The 19,341-nt window shown below is 33.4% G+C and overlaps 1 protein-coding gene and 1 long non-coding RNA gene across 3 annotated transcripts; one reads left to right on the forward strand and one right to left on the reverse strand.

The window, feature by feature from the left end:
* Positions 1-11,328: 11,328 nt before the first annotated feature.
* Positions 11,329-12,659, reverse strand: LOC145096188 (uncharacterized). Its single transcript, XR_013703750.1, has 2 exons — positions 11,776-12,659; positions 11,329-11,697 (listed from the first exon to the last, which is right to left on the reverse strand). It is a non-coding gene; the product is annotated as an uncharacterized LOC145096188 (long non-coding RNA).
* A 66-nt stretch (positions 12,660-12,725) lies between these two features.
* LOC145096083 (glycolipid transfer protein 3-like) lies at positions 12,726-17,563 on the forward strand. 2 transcript variants are annotated; one of them, XM_079033867.1, is made up of 6 exons: positions 12,726-12,977; positions 13,134-13,189; positions 14,532-14,662; positions 14,759-14,894; positions 16,994-17,137; positions 17,247-17,563. In XM_079033867.1, the coding sequence occupies exons 1-6, from the start codon at positions 12,767-12,769 to the stop codon at positions 17,280-17,282; spliced, it is 714 nt and encodes a 237-aa protein (XP_078889993.1). In that variant the 5' UTR covers positions 12,726-12,766; the 3' UTR covers positions 17,283-17,563. The 2 variants fall into 2 exon arrangements, with proteins under 2 accessions (XP_078889993.1, XP_078890034.1); XM_079033908.1 differs by lacking the exons at positions 12,726-12,977; positions 13,134-13,189 and adding an exon at positions 13,236-13,257.
* The last annotated feature ends 1,778 nt before the right edge of the window (positions 17,564-19,341 follow it).

A 19,341-nucleotide genomic window follows, 5' to 3' on the forward strand; every position in this document is an offset into this window, starting at 1 on the left:
CAGGTCAATTTTGTTAATTTTATTTGTAATCTCTTCCACCCTCTGTATGGATTCATCATACTTTAATTTACACCACATCTTTAGTTTGTGTATGGTATTTTTTAGTTTTCTTGCAACCACTGATAGAGGATTTAGTGAGAAAAAGAAGCCAGAGGACTAGTCTGAGAGCTACATACTACTTATGTATTATCATTTGATTTTATTAATATGTTACATTTATATTAATTTGTTGTTAAATTGATTTTATGATTTTATTATTAGTGAGAAAAAGAAGCCAGAGGACTAGTCTAAGACCTACATACTACTTATGTATTATCATTTGATTTTATTAATATGTTACATTTATATTAATTTGTTGTTAAATTGATCTTATTATAATTTTTTTACTATGTTATATTTAGTTTTTGTTAGTTCAAATAATATAGTTGTCTCCGTAATTATCTACAAATGATGAGGTAATAATTTTGTATATATAATAATTTAATGTTTAAAATTAATACGTTAAATTTAGGTTATATATATATATATATATATATATATATATATATATATATATATATATATATATATATATATATATATATAATAAATTTACGTTGTGTGTATCTCTATATTTATCTTTATCTTATCTCTTCCATATTCTAATAAACGAAATCTAAAATGGATAATGGCTTAAAGGGTAATATACTTTTCGATTTGTACACATTTAATCACTGAGTTTTATTTGTCCATATTTGCCCCCTTCAACTTGTTTAACTGTACACATTCAGTCATTATTATTGGCTACTTCAAGTATGCCTGAAAAAATAACTTAATATGGTAATATATTTCTCACTTTATACACATTTATTCCTTAATATTTTTTTTTGCAAAAGAGTCATTTTTGTTTTTGTATACATTTAATACTTATGAGCGGTTTCTTTATGTTTTTCTCATGGCATCCCACGTGAGACAATTATTAATACTTTTGTTAAAGGTCTTAAATACACATATACCATTTTGAACTGCTTGTTTGGGGATGAATACATAGGTTTAGAAACCACATCAATCTTTACAGTTGTACCTTCATTGGTCTTTTGCAACTCTAGTACATAGTCTCTCAACACTCCATATTGCTTTGTGTAATCACCTATAGTAATTTTGATGGCTACTGCTTTTGCCCTAAATGCTTTGTATTCTGAAATATTAACCCCGTATTGCTTTTGCAGTTGGTCTTGTAGGACATAAATAGGCACTCCAGGATTTGCTTCAATATGATCCATAATTTGATTGGAAAGAAATGTTGTCGTACAATATCTGATTTTTTGTGTTTAGAGGCAGTGTGTTTGTGATTGTATGTCTTTATAAACCAATAGTCTTCCACATTTGACCTAGACGCATGAAGTCTCCAAGTGCATTTAACTTTTTCACAGTTTACATCTTTATCCTTTACATTTTTCCCAGAGGTAGGTCCACTTACCCCACTTGCATTAACAACCACAATATCATCGCAAATAGTTGTTAACCTACTCTTGTAGTTTTGTGTGAATGAGATATTCCTTCTTGTCTCTAAATCATGGAAATACACTTTATATTTCAATTCATTCTTGGCTTTATATTTCTGACCAACATGTAAAGCTACATTTTGCACTTCACCAGCCGAACACAATTTTTGTTTCCCCAACTCCTTGATCATTTGCATTATTTTCCTGTTATCCCCTGAGTCATCACTTAGTGAATCCCACGCATCATTATCAATTACCTCCACATCCTCTTCTTGATCAGACTCTTCATTTCTTTGACCACCCAAACTGTGACATCCAGTAAACTATGCTTATGTGTTAATATTCAGGTTGAGATCCTCTATATCAACTTCAACATCTTCAACTATGTTGTCCTCATCAATCATAAAGTCACCATCTTCATCTTCACTGTTTTGACTTTCAAACTCCATATCACCAGGACCCTTTTGTCTTCAATCATCATTGAAAGGAATAGTATCTTGGCCTTCAAACACATGAAATGGGATGTTATCTTGGTCTTTTAACCCGTTAAGTGGTTGAAAGTTTGTCATTAAGTCATCATCTATGTGGATGTTAGTTGGAATTTCATTGGCTACTTAAGGTTCATTATCCATGACAACTTTATACCCCTCATGTGTAAATCCTTCCAGACCCTCACCATTGTATTTGTTCATGTCAAGTTATTCATTTAAGACAATATCTTGGTTTAACTCTTATTCTGCATCTACTACTACAACTTCAGGATGGATTGGATCAATACCCTTACCTTTATCAACTGTACCACTTGCTAGTGTTTATTCATCACTACCTTCCCAATCCAAGTTAAGTTTTATACTACAAGATGACCCCCTTTACTATGTTTCCAACCTTTAGACCAACTAAATTTAGGTGTTTCTTACCTTTAAAAAGGTTAATGTTAACCCTAGGTAACCCTCATCAACTTCATTTTGGAATGAAGTTACCACTTGATAAGAAACTACATGGAATGCAGGTCTAGAAGTTCCTCATTGCTAATCTCTTCTATTATAACCCTTCTAGGACCTTTTGGGGACATAAAATATGTAAAGAAGTTCATTTGCCTATTCTCTGTGTACACTTTTATGAGTTTGTTATGTGTAACATATTGTGAGCAATTATGCACATAATCTTTACTACCTAATGCTCGTATTCCAAAATCAAATCCCCCATTTGGCAAACAGAAATGGTAACACATGATTTCAGTACTATCATACCCTATTTCTCTCATCATCAAGTCTAGTTTATGCACATAAAATTCATCAATGTCGACAACATCAAAGTACCTAGCTTGCCCATTAGTGTACCTAATATTTGGAAAATTTATGAAATTCCCTCCGTGATGAAGTTCAATAGAGAATATGCTGGGGAAACCATGCTCAAAACAGAAAGAGTTGATTATTAGAATTTTTCTAAGCTTGACACTTGATTATCAAATACAGAGCATCTTACCATAACCTTCTTGAATGTTAACATTTTCTCCAAGATTTCTGAGTCCCTACATTTTCAATAGCATGGATATTAGATAATAATGAGTATTATTCAAGTTTTATATTTGTATTTTATCTTACTCCTTTATTATATCAGCTTATTGTTGTACAAATTGATTATATATATTCAATACAACACACGATCAGATGTGTGGTCAATTTTATACTTTCTATATGGTATTTGACTAAAATATTCTCCACCATAAAAAACCTAATCACCACGATATCTGTTTCCTGGTACCTCATCATGGTTTCTTCTACTTCTTCCAACAATGATATCTTTCCAATGAACACCCTTCTTTACAAGATTCCAATTAAATTGGGTTCTACAAATTATCTCCTATGGAAGAATCAAATGCTTCCACTCTTCTCATATTAGAAACTTACATATCATATTAATTGTAATCCTGATCTACCAGTTATGATCACATTCGATGATAAACCTGTTCCAAACCCTGCCTTTGAAACTTGGAACGCTTTTGATCAACGAGTGATCATCCTCCTCAACTCTTCCTTAATTGAGGAAGCTACCACCGAAATCTTGGGTCTTTCCACTACTCACAATATATAGACAACATTACATTCTTCCTATAGCAACTCGTCCGTTGAACATATTCATTCCTTTAGTAACTCTTTTTGCACCATTTAAAAAGGTACATCTATATTTTCTTATTGTGGCAGAAACGTCAAAATAGTCTGATAAACTCGCTGCCATAGGACATCCTCTTCATGAGATGGACAAACTTCATTGGTTTCTATGTGGTTTAGGAGCCTCATTAAATCTTTTTATATAGCCATTTGAACCACCAAGCCCTCTCCTGTATTCCGAGATCTCTTATCTATGGTTGAAAGCCACAAGATGTTTCTTTTTGCAACAACAAACTTGTCCCAGCTCTACTAGAGGACGAAAATAAGGTTATTCTCGAGGATGTAGTCGCGGCGGGAATCAAACCATGGGGTACTATATGTGTTACTTATGTGTTACCGGAACTAATTATTTGCATACCTTTTCGACTTTCTAAAGGGAAACGTTTACCATTTAAATTAAATTATAAACATTCTTTATATCCTTTAGATTTAATTCACGGTGATTTGTGGGGACCAACTCCTATTTCATTTGATGGCTATTTGTGTTATTTTATATTTTTAGATGATTGTTATCTTTTCACATGGTTTTATCCCTTAAAAACCAAAATCGGTTTTTATCATGTCTTAATGACATTCATCAAACTAATGCAAACTCAATTTTCCACAAAAGATTAAAATCTTTCAAAGTGATGGCGGAACATTATTTGTCAATCACACTGTGCAACAAAACTTTGAAGATAATGGTACTTTTCATCGTCTATCTTGTCCTTACACTTCTACACAAAACAGTCGTGTTGAACGCAAACACATACATATTGTTGAAACAGGGTTGGCAATGCTCTTTCATGCTCATGTACCTGCAACTTATTGGGTAGACTCTTTTAGCTTAGCCACATATATTATAAATCAATTTACTACCAAATTCCTCGATAGTTATTTTCATTTTAGGTTACTATACTCTTGATTACCAAATTACAACAATTTTCGGGATTTTGGTTGTCTTGTATATCCATAGCTACACGATTATTGTTCTCACGAGTTGGCTCCAAGAAGCATTCCCTATATTTGTATTTGTTACAATTCTCAATATAAAGGGTACAATGGTCTTTGGTCTAACTTGTAGTCGATCGACCTCAATCCAACTCCATCATCAGCCACTCAGATGCTGATTGGGCTCGGTGTATTGAAACAAGAAGATCTACTTATGGTTGTTCTATCTTTCTTGGAGGTAACATAGTCTCTTGGAGTGCAAAGAAATAACCAGTTGTCTCTCGTTCTATTTGTGAATCTGAGTATAGAGTCGTGGCTAACACAACTGCTAAAATTGTCTGGATTACTCATTTACTCCAAGAACCACATGCTTTACCACATATGTAACGCTTGGTTTCCGATATGAACTTATTTTACAATTGTTTATATTTTCTTTGGGACACGACGTGTTGAAAGCCTCAACACAGCATGTCGAGATGACTTTGGCCGCAGAGATTAATGAACCAACACAGCGTGTTGAGGTGCCTCAACACGGCGTGTCGAGGAACCATAATTTTTAGGGTGTTGCACCCTATTTAAAGGCCTTAAGTCCCTTGGTCGGCCTCCTTACCAGCCTCATGTGTCCAGAAACCCTAAAATCGAGTATCATCTTCCTTTGTTGAGTGTGTGAGCTTGTGGAGAACATTGGGTGTTCATTTTTGGTGCATTTTGAAGGAGCTAAAGAAGCTAGGAGTTGTTTGGCTTGAAGAAGAGGTCTTGGATCCAAAACCACCATCTTATTTGCCAAGTTTTTGAGGTATCAAGCTCTCACCTTGCTTGTTAGTTGCTTAGGTCTCTTGTTGGGTTGGATTGTATACTTTTAGTCATGGTTGGGTGGATGTTGGTGATTAGGAAATCCCAAATGCTTAATCTTTTAGATTTAAGGTCTATATGAACTCTTTTGGCATAAAGGTGCCAAGAAGTCAGTGACTTTTCGCTAGAGGCGTGAGCAGCAGACAGCTTTTGAGAGTCTTAGGCAACGGTTGGTGAGGTGCCGATTCTGACCCTATCGGAGGGTGTTGATGACTTCGTGGTTTATTATGATGCATCGATCACAGGTTTGGGGGCAACGTTGATGCAACGGGGTCACATTATCCCTTACGCTTCGAGGCAGCTGAAGCCTCAAGAAGCGACTTATCCAACGCATGATTTGGAGCTAGGGGCTGTGGTTTTTGCCCTCAAGATTTGGTGGGATTATCTCTTTGGGGTCTGGTGTACCATTTACACGGATCGCAAGAGTCTGAGGTACTTGATGGATAATCTGAATCTGAATATGAGGCAACGTCGATGGTTGGATGTGGTGAAGGATTATGATTGTGAGATCATGTACCACCCAGGGAAGGCCAATGTGGTGGCTGATGCTCTCTGCCGCAAGGCGGTCGCAACTCCGATCTGAGGTATAGGGTGACAAATGTCTTTAAACAAACGCGGGCGCCTGAGAAACGCCAAGACAGGCCTTCGTCATATTAGTATGGTTATAACGACTCACTTAGAATATAACAGTGAATTGTTTAGAAATAAACACAAGTTATATCTTTCGATTATAACAACGATTGTTTGGATACTTTAAACAAAGCTTTTACCACACAAGTTTTAAGGTTTTAAGAATACTATTTTTGTACATCATAAAATATAGGATTTTCTCGGGAAAACGATTTTATACGATTTTTAAAACGATAAACTAACACACACAAGCAAGTTTACTTGATTGAAAACGAGACTTACCACTATTTTGACAAGAAAGTATTGGATTTTTTTTTCCAACTATCACATATTTTCATACAAACTGCTTAAGAACTCACCAACATATTTTATGTTGACGCTTTTCAAATGACTTGTATTATCAGGAAATCAGTACGCAGGTTTGTGGACTGCGGATGCTGAGTTATTTTGATGTAGTTTGGAATTTACTCACCATTGTTTCTTTTGTGTAATTCAAGAACATAAACATGATGTAAAACAATGTAAGTTTGTTATATTGATGTATGATGTTTAGATTTGCTATGTTTTATTTATATTCAATTGTTATGATACTGCACAATGAAGTCGTCCGCCTCCGGACATTTCCGTCGTCTGGTCCGGAGGTGTGACATAAATTTCTACTAATACGAAAACGTTCTTCAAATTTCGATAGATCATATAAACTATCAGGAGCAAAATAATCACATATCATTTCTGTAAAGTATATGTATATATACAGAAAAATTTAATTAAATAAGTGAATGGTTTTTTTTGACGGTCAAAATGCTCCCCCCCCTTAAAAAAAGGTCAAAATCGAGTTAAGCCAATCAAGTTGTCAGTCTTCATCCGTCTTATCACTCACGTCACAGCCAAAACCACTGACCCTTGGGGCGGTGGTCACACGTCTTGAGAGCTCCACCTCAGCACTCATGTGTGCTTTTCCTTCCCACTCCGGTTAGTCTTATTTGGTTATATTCAAGGTTCTAAATGGCGTGAGGCGTGGCGGCAAGGTCAAGCCTCAAGCTTAACGAGTCATGGCGAGCCATGACGTTTTTTAAGGCGTGATGTAAGGCGGCAATTTTGTATTAATTTAAAATTATATTACCACATAAATATAAATTTATATTAAATATAAATACTTTTTATAAGTGTTAGATCAATAACTAGTAACAAAAATTTAACGAAAACCACAATACATGTATCTCCGATTAGAAAAGACATAACAAAGAGCAAAAAATCGTGTTTCAAACGAAAAAACATGCGCCATAACACGTCATAACGCGCCATATCACGCCTTGCCACGCGCCACGCCTAACAGCAACGTTATGAGGCTTTTCGTAACAGCGGAACCACGCCTCACGCCATGGCGCGCCTTTTAGAACACTGGTTATATTTATTAGAATTAAAACTTTAAGAATGGAAATAATATATGATCGGTCATTTTAGCGGCATAATTCTAAAGTTATTTTCTAGACAAAATTGCAAAAATGGTCCCTGTGTTTGGCAAAATTATGCGACTTTGGTCCAAAACGATACTTTGATGCACCACTGGTCCAAAATTGGATTTTTCCATTGTTTTTGGTCCCTCCCACTAACTTCCGTCCATATACTCCGTTACATGCAACAAAGACGGGGGTATTTTCGCCTTTCCACCTCCATATCATCGATTACCGCCATATTGAATGATATACACAGTTAATGACCCTTCACTCTACGCACTAAACCCACTTTGTTGATCGAAAACCCTAATCGTTCATTGAAATCTTGCATTTGGTCATCAATCACAATCGTAAGTTTGAATCCACGAGTATGGTCCAAATGTGGGAAATCAGGCCAAGATATCAGTGTTTTGATGCAATCCGAATTTATGGTAACGTACTCTGTTTCTTACATATTTCTTTGAAACAAAAAAAAATCTTTTACAATCCATATAAAGTAATGTTTTTGTGGTTTGGTTCATGATTTTTACAGAAGGACATCCCACGATGTTCACTATTGAGCTCCATCATGGAGGGAGGTTCACAAAATTCCTAGGGATAAGCTACATTGAAGGAAAATTAGACCACATTGACTTGGTAGACATGGATGAGTTCTCTGTGCATGAGTTGGATGAGGTGATGCTGAAGCTTGGTTATGATGTACCACCAGTCATTTACTACCACTATCAATTGCCAAATTGAGATTTGGAGTTTGGCCATAGAGCTCTAGGGAATGATATTGATGTACTTAGTCTTGCACAGTACATTGAACATCATAAGATCATCAAGGTATACACTGAACATAATGAAACTAAGTTACTTACATACTTTATGTCTCCAAGAGTTAAACCTAGGGTCATAATTGAGGAAATAGCAGATGATGTGCCCACTGCAACTGTTGGTGATCAAGATGTCCCAAATCTTGAATTGTGTTTAGTAAGATATGAGACAACCGAATACAATTCAAATAAGAGATTGAGGTTAGTTGATGGGAGTCAATCATGTAGTAAGAAATTGTGTTTCAACTTGGAACACACTGCAACTGTTGGTGATCAAGATGCACATGTTGAAATTGGTAATGAAGGTGCAAATATTAGTGAGCAAGGTGCAACTGTTGGTGATCAAGATGCACATGTTGAAATTGGTAATGAAGGTGAAAATATTAGTGAGCAAGGTGCAACTGTTGGTGGTCAAGATGCACATGTTGAAATTGGTAATGAAGGTGCAAATATTAGTGATCAAAGTGCACCTCTTGGTGATCAAGAGACAGAAGTTCATGATCAAGGTGCAAATCTTGGTGACCAAGAAGTAAATACAAGAGAGTTTGATACCTTTGATGACCAACCATTTCAATTTGAAGACTTTGATCCTTTCTTTGATCAATATACTTTTAATGATGGTAATGATCAGAGTATGGGTGTTGGTGCAGAACTTGGCACAGGACTAGGTGAAGTTCAATTTGAAAGTGAGGGAGTTTGTGAAGGACTTGGTGAAGGAGGTAGTGAAGGGGGTAGTGAAGGGAGTGAGGAAGACAGTGACTTTCTTGAAGATGAAGAAAACTATGTAAGTGATATTGAGGTGGACATGAGTGATTTCTATATTAATGTTGATCTAGATGTTGAATATGTTGACAGAGGAAAAAGTGTTGAGACTGAAAATGAAGTTGTTGATACAGAAGATGTCGAAGATGTTGAAGTAATTGATAATGATGAATGGGACTCATTAGGTGAAGACAGTGATGATGAAAGAAGGAAAGCAATATTAAAACAGATGGTGAAGGAGAAGAAGTGCTCTCTTGGTGAAGTCCATGCAATTACTTTTCAAGTGGGTCAAAAGTATAAAAGTAAAAAAGGAAATTAAGGACAAAGTCAACAAACTTGCCATTGAGACTAGAAGGAATCTTGGCTTCAAGAAAAACGACAAAACAAGGCTTAGGGTTGTGTGTCAACAAACTTGAGGTTGTTAATGAGCCTAACAGTACTAGAGAAACAAGGTAGTTTAAAAGGGTGTATATTTGCTTATGGGCATTAAAGAAAGGGTTTAAAGCAGGCTTAAGAGATATTCTGGGACTAGATGGTGCTTTTATGAAAGGACCCTTTCCAGGCCAAGTACTCACAGCAGTTGGATTGGATTCAAACAACAACATATACCCACTTGCATATGCCATTGTTGAGACTGAAAATATGAGTAGCTGGAAATGGTATCTAGAATGCTTGGGAGATGACTTAGAGTTGTACTCAAATTCTAACTTTACTTTCATGAGTGATAGACAAAAGGTACTATTTTCTTCTTTTTGTATTACTAATAGTTTATTTGTATATGATTGTTGCAATGATTATGTGGAATAATCCTTTATAGGGACTCTTACATGCTATTGCACAACTATACCCACAGGCTGAGCATCGATTCTGTCTAAGACATATTTATGAGAACATGAGGAAAAAATGGAAAACAAAAGAGTATAAAGATCACTTATGGCAGTGTGCAATAGCAACCACAGTACCAGAATTTGAACACTACATGAATGAACTTAACAAGTTTGATAAGGATGCTTTTGAGTGGTTGAAGAAAATCCCCCCTCACCATTGGGCCAGAAGTCACTTTTCAGGTTATATTCCCTAACTTAGGTGAAGCTTTACTAGTGCTCATTGTATATGATTTAGTTCATATAATTTTCTTGTTTAATACAGGCAGAGCAGGATCAGATATATTGCTCAACAATTTATGTGAGGTTTTCAACAGTAAGCTTATTCATGGTAGGAATAAGCCCATCATAAGTTGTCTTGAGTACATCAGGCAGTACCTTATGAAGAGGATCTGCAATGTGAAGAAAGTGATGTCCAAAGCTCCAGGTCCACTCACTCCAACAACATCAAAGTTACTTGAGAGAAATAGGGAAGCTTCAGTCCAATATAGAGCTAGATGGAATGGGACTGCAAAGTATGAAGTTTATGGTCCTTGGCATGACCAGCATGTGGTTGACATGACAAATATGTCATGTACATGTAGAAGGTGGGAATTGAATGGGATTCCATGCAGGCATGCCATAGCTACAATACATGAAATGGCTGATAGTGGAGACAATGTTGGGGAGCTTTACACTTATGTCAACAAAGTGTATTAGCTTCAAACATGGAATGAAGCTTACTCTTACACTGTGGACCCTATAAAGGGTAGAGCCATGTGGCCAAAAAGTACATGTCCATTTCAATTAACACCACCACCACATCACAATCAACCTGGGAGACCTAAGACCAAGAGAAAGAGAAATGCAGATGAAAAATATGATAAACAGATGCAAAATCATGGTGCAGGTGAACCTGAAAAACTTACCAGAAAGTTTGTTAGTGTCAGGTGTGGGAAATGCAACAATAGGGGTCATAACTCAAGGATGTGCAAGGGTCAAGGTGGGAATGCAGGAAGCAATGATGGAGGGAATACAGGAAGCAGTCAAGGAGGGAATGCATGATGCAGTCAAGGAGGGAATGGAGGTAGCAGTCAATGCAGGAATTAGTGTATTTTGTTTAAAAACTTATCTTTTGGTTTAGCACAACTTTTGTGCATTTGGATGTAATGGTTTAAAACTAATTTGTTGTAATGGTTTTATTTTGGTCTTTTAGCCCTTTTGGTCATGAAACTAATGTCAACCTTTTTTCATTGTTGAAGAATGATGTTTATGGTTTATACCAACTGTTGGTTGTCATGTTTATGGAACACATTTATGGTTATAACAACTTTTTCTGAAACAACAAATAAACATTAACATTAGGTGATAACTGCAATACATTGTCATTATATCCTTGAAAAGGGTACAAAATTCTGAAGTTGTCCAAAATAACCCTAAACTGATATTACATTATCAAATACCAAAAACTACCACATTCCCTTGTTACAATTTCATAAGACAAAAAACACTCAAAATTACATGCAACTACAGGGGTCCCTAATTGCTTATTACTAAATGAAAAGCACCCAAACCACCACAAATAGTAACCAACTTGCAAACAAACACATCTTCAATCTTGCCACTTGATAGTTTACATTGTTGATATTCCTCAATAATCCGGGTATTATCAACATAGATCTTGCACACATGGGAGGATCAATCCATCCTAAGAATCGGCATCTGGAACCCTTCACGTAAAAAAATAAACCCTAAACATGAGGGTGATTTTCCAAAATGAGGGTAAAATAGCAAAATTGAACACTTACCTTTTGAGGGCAGGAAAGAAACCTCTGACCAGGGTTTGCTGATGTCCAGGAGGTGCAAACCACCGCTTCCCTACCACAGAAACACATCACCATTTTAATTTTTGATCTCTAAGAAATTGTGAACACAGAGTAGGAAGACTATGAAGCTCGTGAAGTTGAAGATGGAAGAGTGATGTAGCTCTGCTTTTATTTTGAATAAGGTTGCAAAAAAGGTCCCTGTAAGTGGAAAGACGAAAATACCTCGGTCTTTATTGCATGTAACGAAGTATATGGACGGAAATTAGTGGGAGGGACCAAAAACAATGGAAAAATCCAATTTTGGACCAGTGATGCATCAAAGTATCGTTTTGGACCAAAGTCGCATAATTTTTCCAAACACAGGGACCATTTTTGCAATTTTGTTTATTTTCTATAAATACGAGTTAAAAAGGAGTAAAGTATCTATCAATGATGATTTAAGTTTTCATAAAAAAAAAAAACTAAATAATTAATAACATAGAGTTCATTTTTTTTAACGGCACATAGAGTTCATACTTCATATGGTTGACAAATTCCCCCAACGAAAGATTCTCTATTTAAATACAACAGCATGACTTCTAGCATCCTCCGTTCTTATCCGTTTCACCACAAATTACGAAAAAATAACAATTTATTTTTATTTTAGATTAGATAAAAAAAACTATATTTAAAAACTAAAACTATTTGATAAAATTGGATTGTTGTTTTATGCACTTTATTCTTATTGAAATCATAAATCTGGTAAGATGTTTAATTTATGTGAAATATATTCTCTTCATATAATGAGGTTCATTTAGGCTTTCAAGCAGATGTGATTTTAAGAAAGGTGAATAACACAACTAAAATTTTAAACTGGTATATATATATATATATATATATATATATATATATATATATATATATATATATATATATATATAATTCATCAAGCTACAACTCTTTGGTATAGAGAGAGAGAGAGAGAGAGAGAGAGATGAAAAGAAGAAGAGAAATGGAGAAACAATGTTCATCGGAGTTAAGATCCACCATCGATGAACTTTCTTTGTTAGCTGTCATGAAGCTTAAACATCATCGTCATCTTCATCATCATAATGATCCTGTTATTACAGATGACCTGCCAAATGACACTCATATCCCTACCAGACCCTTCCTTTCTGTCTGCAATTTCCTTCTTCATCTTCTTGGTCCGTCTCTCTCTCTCTCTCTCTCTCTCTCTCTCTCTCTCTCTCTCTCTCATAAACTTGTCGTTTTTCAAGATGTAGAACAGTTGAAAAATGTTTGATGGATATATCTGGGAATATGATAGAAGTTGATCAAATTTGTCTTTTTGTTGATTGCAGATAAGATAGGGCCAACCATGGCAGTTCTGAGACAAGACATCCATCGGAATATACTGGTATGCTTCGGAAGTTATGATTCATTCGTCTATGCTCAACCCTTATTATTTGTTTATTTTATTCTAAGGTAAATTGTTCAAAACTTATAAAATAATCATGGCATTGATATATTAATGATAAATATTTTTGTTTCGGTATTTACATGATAGAAATAAGCTACAATGGCAAAAAGACAAGTGATAACACATATTTTAAAATAGATAGACAATTATTTTAATAAATTAAACTTAAAACTAATTGAAGATAACCCTAAGTAGACAGACTTTTTTTTTCTTTTGATCTATTAAATTACAAAACCAATCTATTTGATACTTAACTCTTCTGTAATCACTTTCTCCTCCTCAATTCATCCTATGTGTCGTCTTTTTCATCATCATCATCTTTCTGCTGTACCTCTGCAACCTCTTTGTGTTTTACCGATATGGTAATTTGATATGTAAAAAAAAATCCGGCTATCTCGTTAATGTTGGGATGTCTGGCTCAATAATTTGGTTTTAAAAAATAATTTATGGGGCTGGGAGACGTCACGCTGATATGGTAAACACGTCGAAGTCAAATATTAGACCCAAACCAATTTATTTTTGTTGACTTCATGTCGGGTTGAGTGTTCGTGTTAGTATTTTTCAGATCTAGTTGCAATTCATATTGTAATTACAATACTTTCAAACAAGTGTGTTCCTTAAAATTTTAAAATCTAACACTTATTAAAAATGCTGCTATTTTCAATAAAACATGCAAACACTTAAAGAAATGAGTGTTGCACTATGTATGTTACTGCAACACGTTCTATAAGTGTGGTATTATAATGAAAAACAGCTTTTTCTTAAAGTGTTGCTTTAGATTCATATTGTAGTAGTGTTATAAGAAACTAAAATTTTGTGTTTCGCACCAAAAATTTTCCAACCAACGGTATTAGGTGTTGTCTTTCATTCTTGAGGTTGAAGATTTAAGTCTTCTTCGTAAACAAACGTGAAATTTTAGGATTAATTTAAAAGTATATTCGCTTTGACCATGTCGAAAGTCATGTGAATGGACATAAGCCATATCCGAAGAAATGATGAGTGTCTAGAATTAATGGTTAAGTTCAATAACAATTTCTAATCAAATTATGTGTGTATTTGACAATTTAAATAACAATAATTTGGAAGTTTTTGGTTATTTAAAGGTTATCCCATTTTTGTATTCGTGTATAGTGTTATCTTGGAGTTGAAAAGACAAGGGAGAAATATGATTTAGGTTTCCAAAATTACCCATATGTTTATTTCCATTATTGTTATATATGTAAGGGCAACTCAGTAATTTGGTACCAAAGAAGGTTTATTTTATATATTTGATCCTTAGAGACTGGAGAAAATGCAAGAATTAGACCCCGTGCTTTATTCAAATGTTGTGGAGATACTAAAGAAAGAGGCAAGTGAAGGCACATCAAGAAAGATGAGTAGTTGTAGCAAAGCCTTTGTTTGGCTTACTAGGTAATTATTCATTCTATTTTAACATTAGCTTTAAAATATTTGAATTGACAATATTACCCTTGAAGAAAAGCTTTTGCGCATGTTTCACTTGTGTAGATCTTTGGACTTCACATCGACTTTATTGGACTTAATCGGGAAAGATCTTGGAGTGAACATCGAACAAGCTGTTCAAGAAGCATACGAAACCACTCTAAAACCATGGCATGGCTGGATCTCTTCTACGGCTTACAGGGTACCATTTAACAATATATTGCATTTATCTCTATATATAATTAAGTTGCTTTTTTATATTTTATGCAAGGGTTATGCTAAGATATAATAAAGAATTAATGTATCACATTTTAGGAAATTAACTAATCTAACTACAATTTTATATTTATTTGACGAAAATAACCCAAAATATATGTTTTTAGCAAAAATAACCATTTGGTTCCAAATGAACATTCTTGGCAAAGAAAAACATTTTTTTCTAACAAAAGAAATTGACTGACATTCCGGATTGCAGACTAAAATTTTTGATTTCAAAAAATAAAACTTCTGAATTTTAAGAATAAGTGTAAAATATGATGAATAATTCCGGAATTTCGAGTAAAAAATCGGTTTTTACTTAAACCTAACAAAAAATTAAACAAACATAATAAATGTGATATATATATATATATATATATATATATATATATATATATATATATATATATATGAGGCAGCAAGGGCCAACGATGGCTAGGAGCCTCCAAATTTCTAGGGCCCCATGTTTATATACTTTAATATGTTATTATATATATAAAAAATCTAATATACATCATGTATAGCCGTTGAGTGGAAAAATAAAAGAAAATGAAATCAACTGAGGGATTCTATGAATCAAATATGATTTTTTTTTCAACGGCAACAGAAAAAAAATCGATTCATAATAAATCGATTCTGGCTTTTTTAAGCAGTCTTCTAATTTAGTCTTCTAATTATTTATTTTGATTTCTGTTTTCTGATTTTTTTTATTTAGTCTTTCTTAATACATCGATTTTGATAATCAAAATTCACACATCCTTAAAAAATTGATCTTTAATTCGTATTAATCTGATTTTATGTAGCCTTACCAATTTGAATTCTAATTTATGATTCATTTTAATCATATATTAACTTGTTATCAATTAATTATAATTATCAAAGCTAATCTAAAATTTATGTTATAAATTAAATTGATATCAATTAGTCATAAATATAAAAGTTAATTTTAATGTTTTAAATTTATGTGAATTTTTTAATTAAAAAATGGCATTTATAAAACATCTATTTCAAATTAGCAATATACAAATAATTATTTTGGTTATAACTTTATAATAAACATATTTTACAAACTTTTTATAAAAAACGATATATATATATATATATATATATATATATATATATATATATATATATATATATATATATATTAAGAACTAATTAGTTGAGGGTGTGAAAAATCTATATAAATTAAAAAAAAAGAACATAGCATGGAGTATTATTTTGGTGTAAAATATGATATGAAAAATGATGTATGGTTTGAGATGGTCTAAAGGTGGAAATAGTTTTTTTTCTCCACAATTCACATCAGTCTTTCTCTTTTTTTTTTTTTTTCTCTCTTTTATCTTTCGTAACCTAAAACACTTGGATGCTCATATTTCCCAACTTACATAATTTTTAATTTTAACATAAACATAAACTAATAAAAATCATATAAAACTAATTCATAAAATATTAAAAACATACAAAACTAATGCAAAAATTAACTAAAAACATACAATTTTTTTTGATACAAATATAGAAGCATAATGTATAAGTGTTCATTCCGTTATTGAAAATGGTGGATGCGAGTTACGGAAGCATATCAATCCACCACTCCCAGCCCATTGAGGAGGGAATAGTGTCTTGGATGTACCAGTGGTAACTCCCCCTTTTTTCCATGACTACGTCCTTGTCCTTTTTAAACGCCTTATATTTTTTATTTTGTCTGGGACCTCAATTTAACTTGGACGGCACTGACGATGACATTAAACAGACATCTAAGACACAAGTGAATATATCTTTTTCAAAAGAAAAAATGTAAAAAAAAAAACCAAAAACTAATCCCGAAATTTGAAGATCAAACCTGAAATAGAGAAATCTTTGAAAAAAAAAAATATATTCTAGAATATAAACAGTAGTCAAGAATGAAGCATTCGGAAGAAAGTGATTATTTTTCAAAACCTGTAAACAATGATTATCATTTTTAAAAGCTCATTTATATAGGTATATTACTTAATTTCCCTAGTTTTATTAGTAACATTTGCTCCTTGGTACTACCTACAGGTAGCATTGAAACTAGTTCCTGATAACAAAACCTTGATCGGGATTCTCATGTCAGAAACCGTAGACCAAGAAACTCTCAAAGAGGAATTAAAATCGTTTACATCATTGCTTGCATCATTTCTAAATGAATTACACACAATTTTGGTGAGTTTTTTTTTTTTTTTTTTTGCTTTTTAAATGATCTCATACTAATGTTGGGAGAATCTCCTAAAATTCAATCTTTAATTGATCATATTCTTACATCACCTTGCAGGAAACCTATAAGTTGCACAAGGTAAAAGCAACATAAAGAGTGATCATGAGTGCAAAGAGAAGGCTTAAAAACAAAAACAAAAATACTTTTATGTATATGTATATGATAGTTTCGAGGTTTTGATATGATGTTGTTTGTCTATGGCAACAAATTTTTACATTTTAGTGATATATGTTGTCATAGATACCCTTTTCTCTACGGGTAAAATACCATATTAGATAGTGCATATGTATGTATGTTTGTGTAGTGTGTATGTATATATATGTGTGTGTATGTACATATATTTTCTTATAATTTGAAATTCCATTAAAGTCCAACTTAGAGAATATAAGCCTTATGTAAAACACAATAATTATTCTAGCAATTTTCTGGTATAGATCCGTATTTCTAATAATTCGAAAAATCATGTCTAAAAACTTATACTTCAAATTTATGCCAGTTGAGTCACCATTGGGTAAAACACATTATTTCCTTTGTCGTACTTGAAGAAAAAAAAGTATATCGTTATCTGTATACAAGTAAGATGTCATTGTACTCTTCAGAACTTAACACCAAACTACCTTTAAAATAAATGATTATTCCAAGTGAATACAACAACTTCAACATCTCAACGTGGCAGATAAAGATATCTAGACGGAGAAATTGAAATATCATAACACAATAGTTGTTGTATCTTGACACAAAAGTTGTATCTTGATTGAGCATACTACAATGTAAGATCGTATGCTAAGATATTGTGTTGTACGGTTGCGATGGAAATGATGTGGTGTTCGATCAATGGGCTAGATAAGTCGTTGGTGGTTTTTAGACTCAATCAATGCAACAACCCGAAAATCATAGTAAAAAAATTTATTTTTAAAACCCTTTAATAATCAAAAACATTGTTTTCAAGAAAATATTCAAAATCAGAGTATCCCAAAATCATCAATCAATAAAATATCTAAGGATGATGTGCACAATCACACATTCGCCTTGCCCCGATCATCTGATGTACCCAAAACTATGAAATCAAATTGTAAGCCAAAGTTTAGTGAGTTTCCCCAAAGTACCCCACGCATCATATATATATATATATATATATATATATATATATATATATATATATATATATATATATATATATATATATATATATATATATATATGCGCTAAGGTATTGTGTTGTACGGTTGCGATGGAAATGATGTGGTGTTCAATCAATGGGCTAGATAAGTCGTTGGTGGTTTTTAGACTCAATCAATGTAACAACCCGAAAATCATAGTAAAAAATTTTATTTTTAAAACCCTTTAATAATAAAAAACATTGTTTTCAAGAAATTAGTCAAAATCAGAGTATCCCAAAATCATCAATCAATAAAATATCCAAGGATGATGTTCACAATCACACCTTCGCCTTGCCCCGATCATCTGATGTACCCAGAACTATGAAATCAAACTATAAGCCAAAGCTTAGTGATTTTCCCCAAAGTACCCCACACATCATATATATATATATATATATATATATATATATATATATATATATATATATATAATGTACGTAACCAGGCCTATAACATAAAGCTAGACAACCATTGAGCCTTCAGCTACAAGCTGGACTACTCCTTTGGGCCTATAGTATCAACTGGACCGCCCCAGTATCTTGGCCTTCGGCACAAAGCAAGACCGCCTCAACCCAACAAAACAATAACATGTCAACATATGCAATAACAATTAGTAACCAGCAAGTATAGGTGATCATACAGTTCTACCAATCTAGCATATAACCAATGAATACAGGTAATCATACAGATCTACCAGTCTAACATATAACCAACAGAACATTATCCTATATACTAGGATACATAACCTAGTGGTCCGGTATTGGTGCCTTCGACCCACAAGTACAATGAGTAAAACTCACCTCAAATTCAAAAAGACGGTTGAATTGATCACTGCTCCAAATATCGGCTTTACAAGTCACATATACAACAAACAGGGACCAAGCATCAATCCATAGCTTAAAATACCCCAAATGACCTAAAGTCAAACTTGGTCAAAGTCAACCGTCAAAAGTCAAAGTCAACATCCAACTCGAGTACACCCAGCGTACCAG

Source organism: Lactuca serriola, chromosome 1 (assembly GCF_051521515.1).
Source record: "Lactuca serriola cultivar US96UC23 chromosome 1, Lser_US96UC23_V15, whole genome shotgun sequence".
In the NCBI taxonomy this organism is placed as follows: Eukaryota; Viridiplantae; Streptophyta; class Magnoliopsida; order Asterales; family Asteraceae; genus Lactuca; species Lactuca serriola.

Bases quoted from the DNA above. Each gene is read 5' to 3' on its own strand.
- LOC145096083 (XM_079033867.1), top strand. From the start codon at position 12,767: ATGAAAAGAAGAAGAGAAATGGAGAAACAATGTTCATCGGAGTTAAGA. The intron at 14,895-16,993 runs GTACCATTTAAC...TACTACCTACAG, and splicing joins TCTCTTCTACGGCTTACAGG to GTAGCATTGAAACTAGTTCC. The intron at 17,138-17,246 runs GTGAGTTTTTTT...ATCACCTTGCAG, and splicing joins ATGAATTACACACAATTTTG to GAAACCTATAAGTTGCACAA.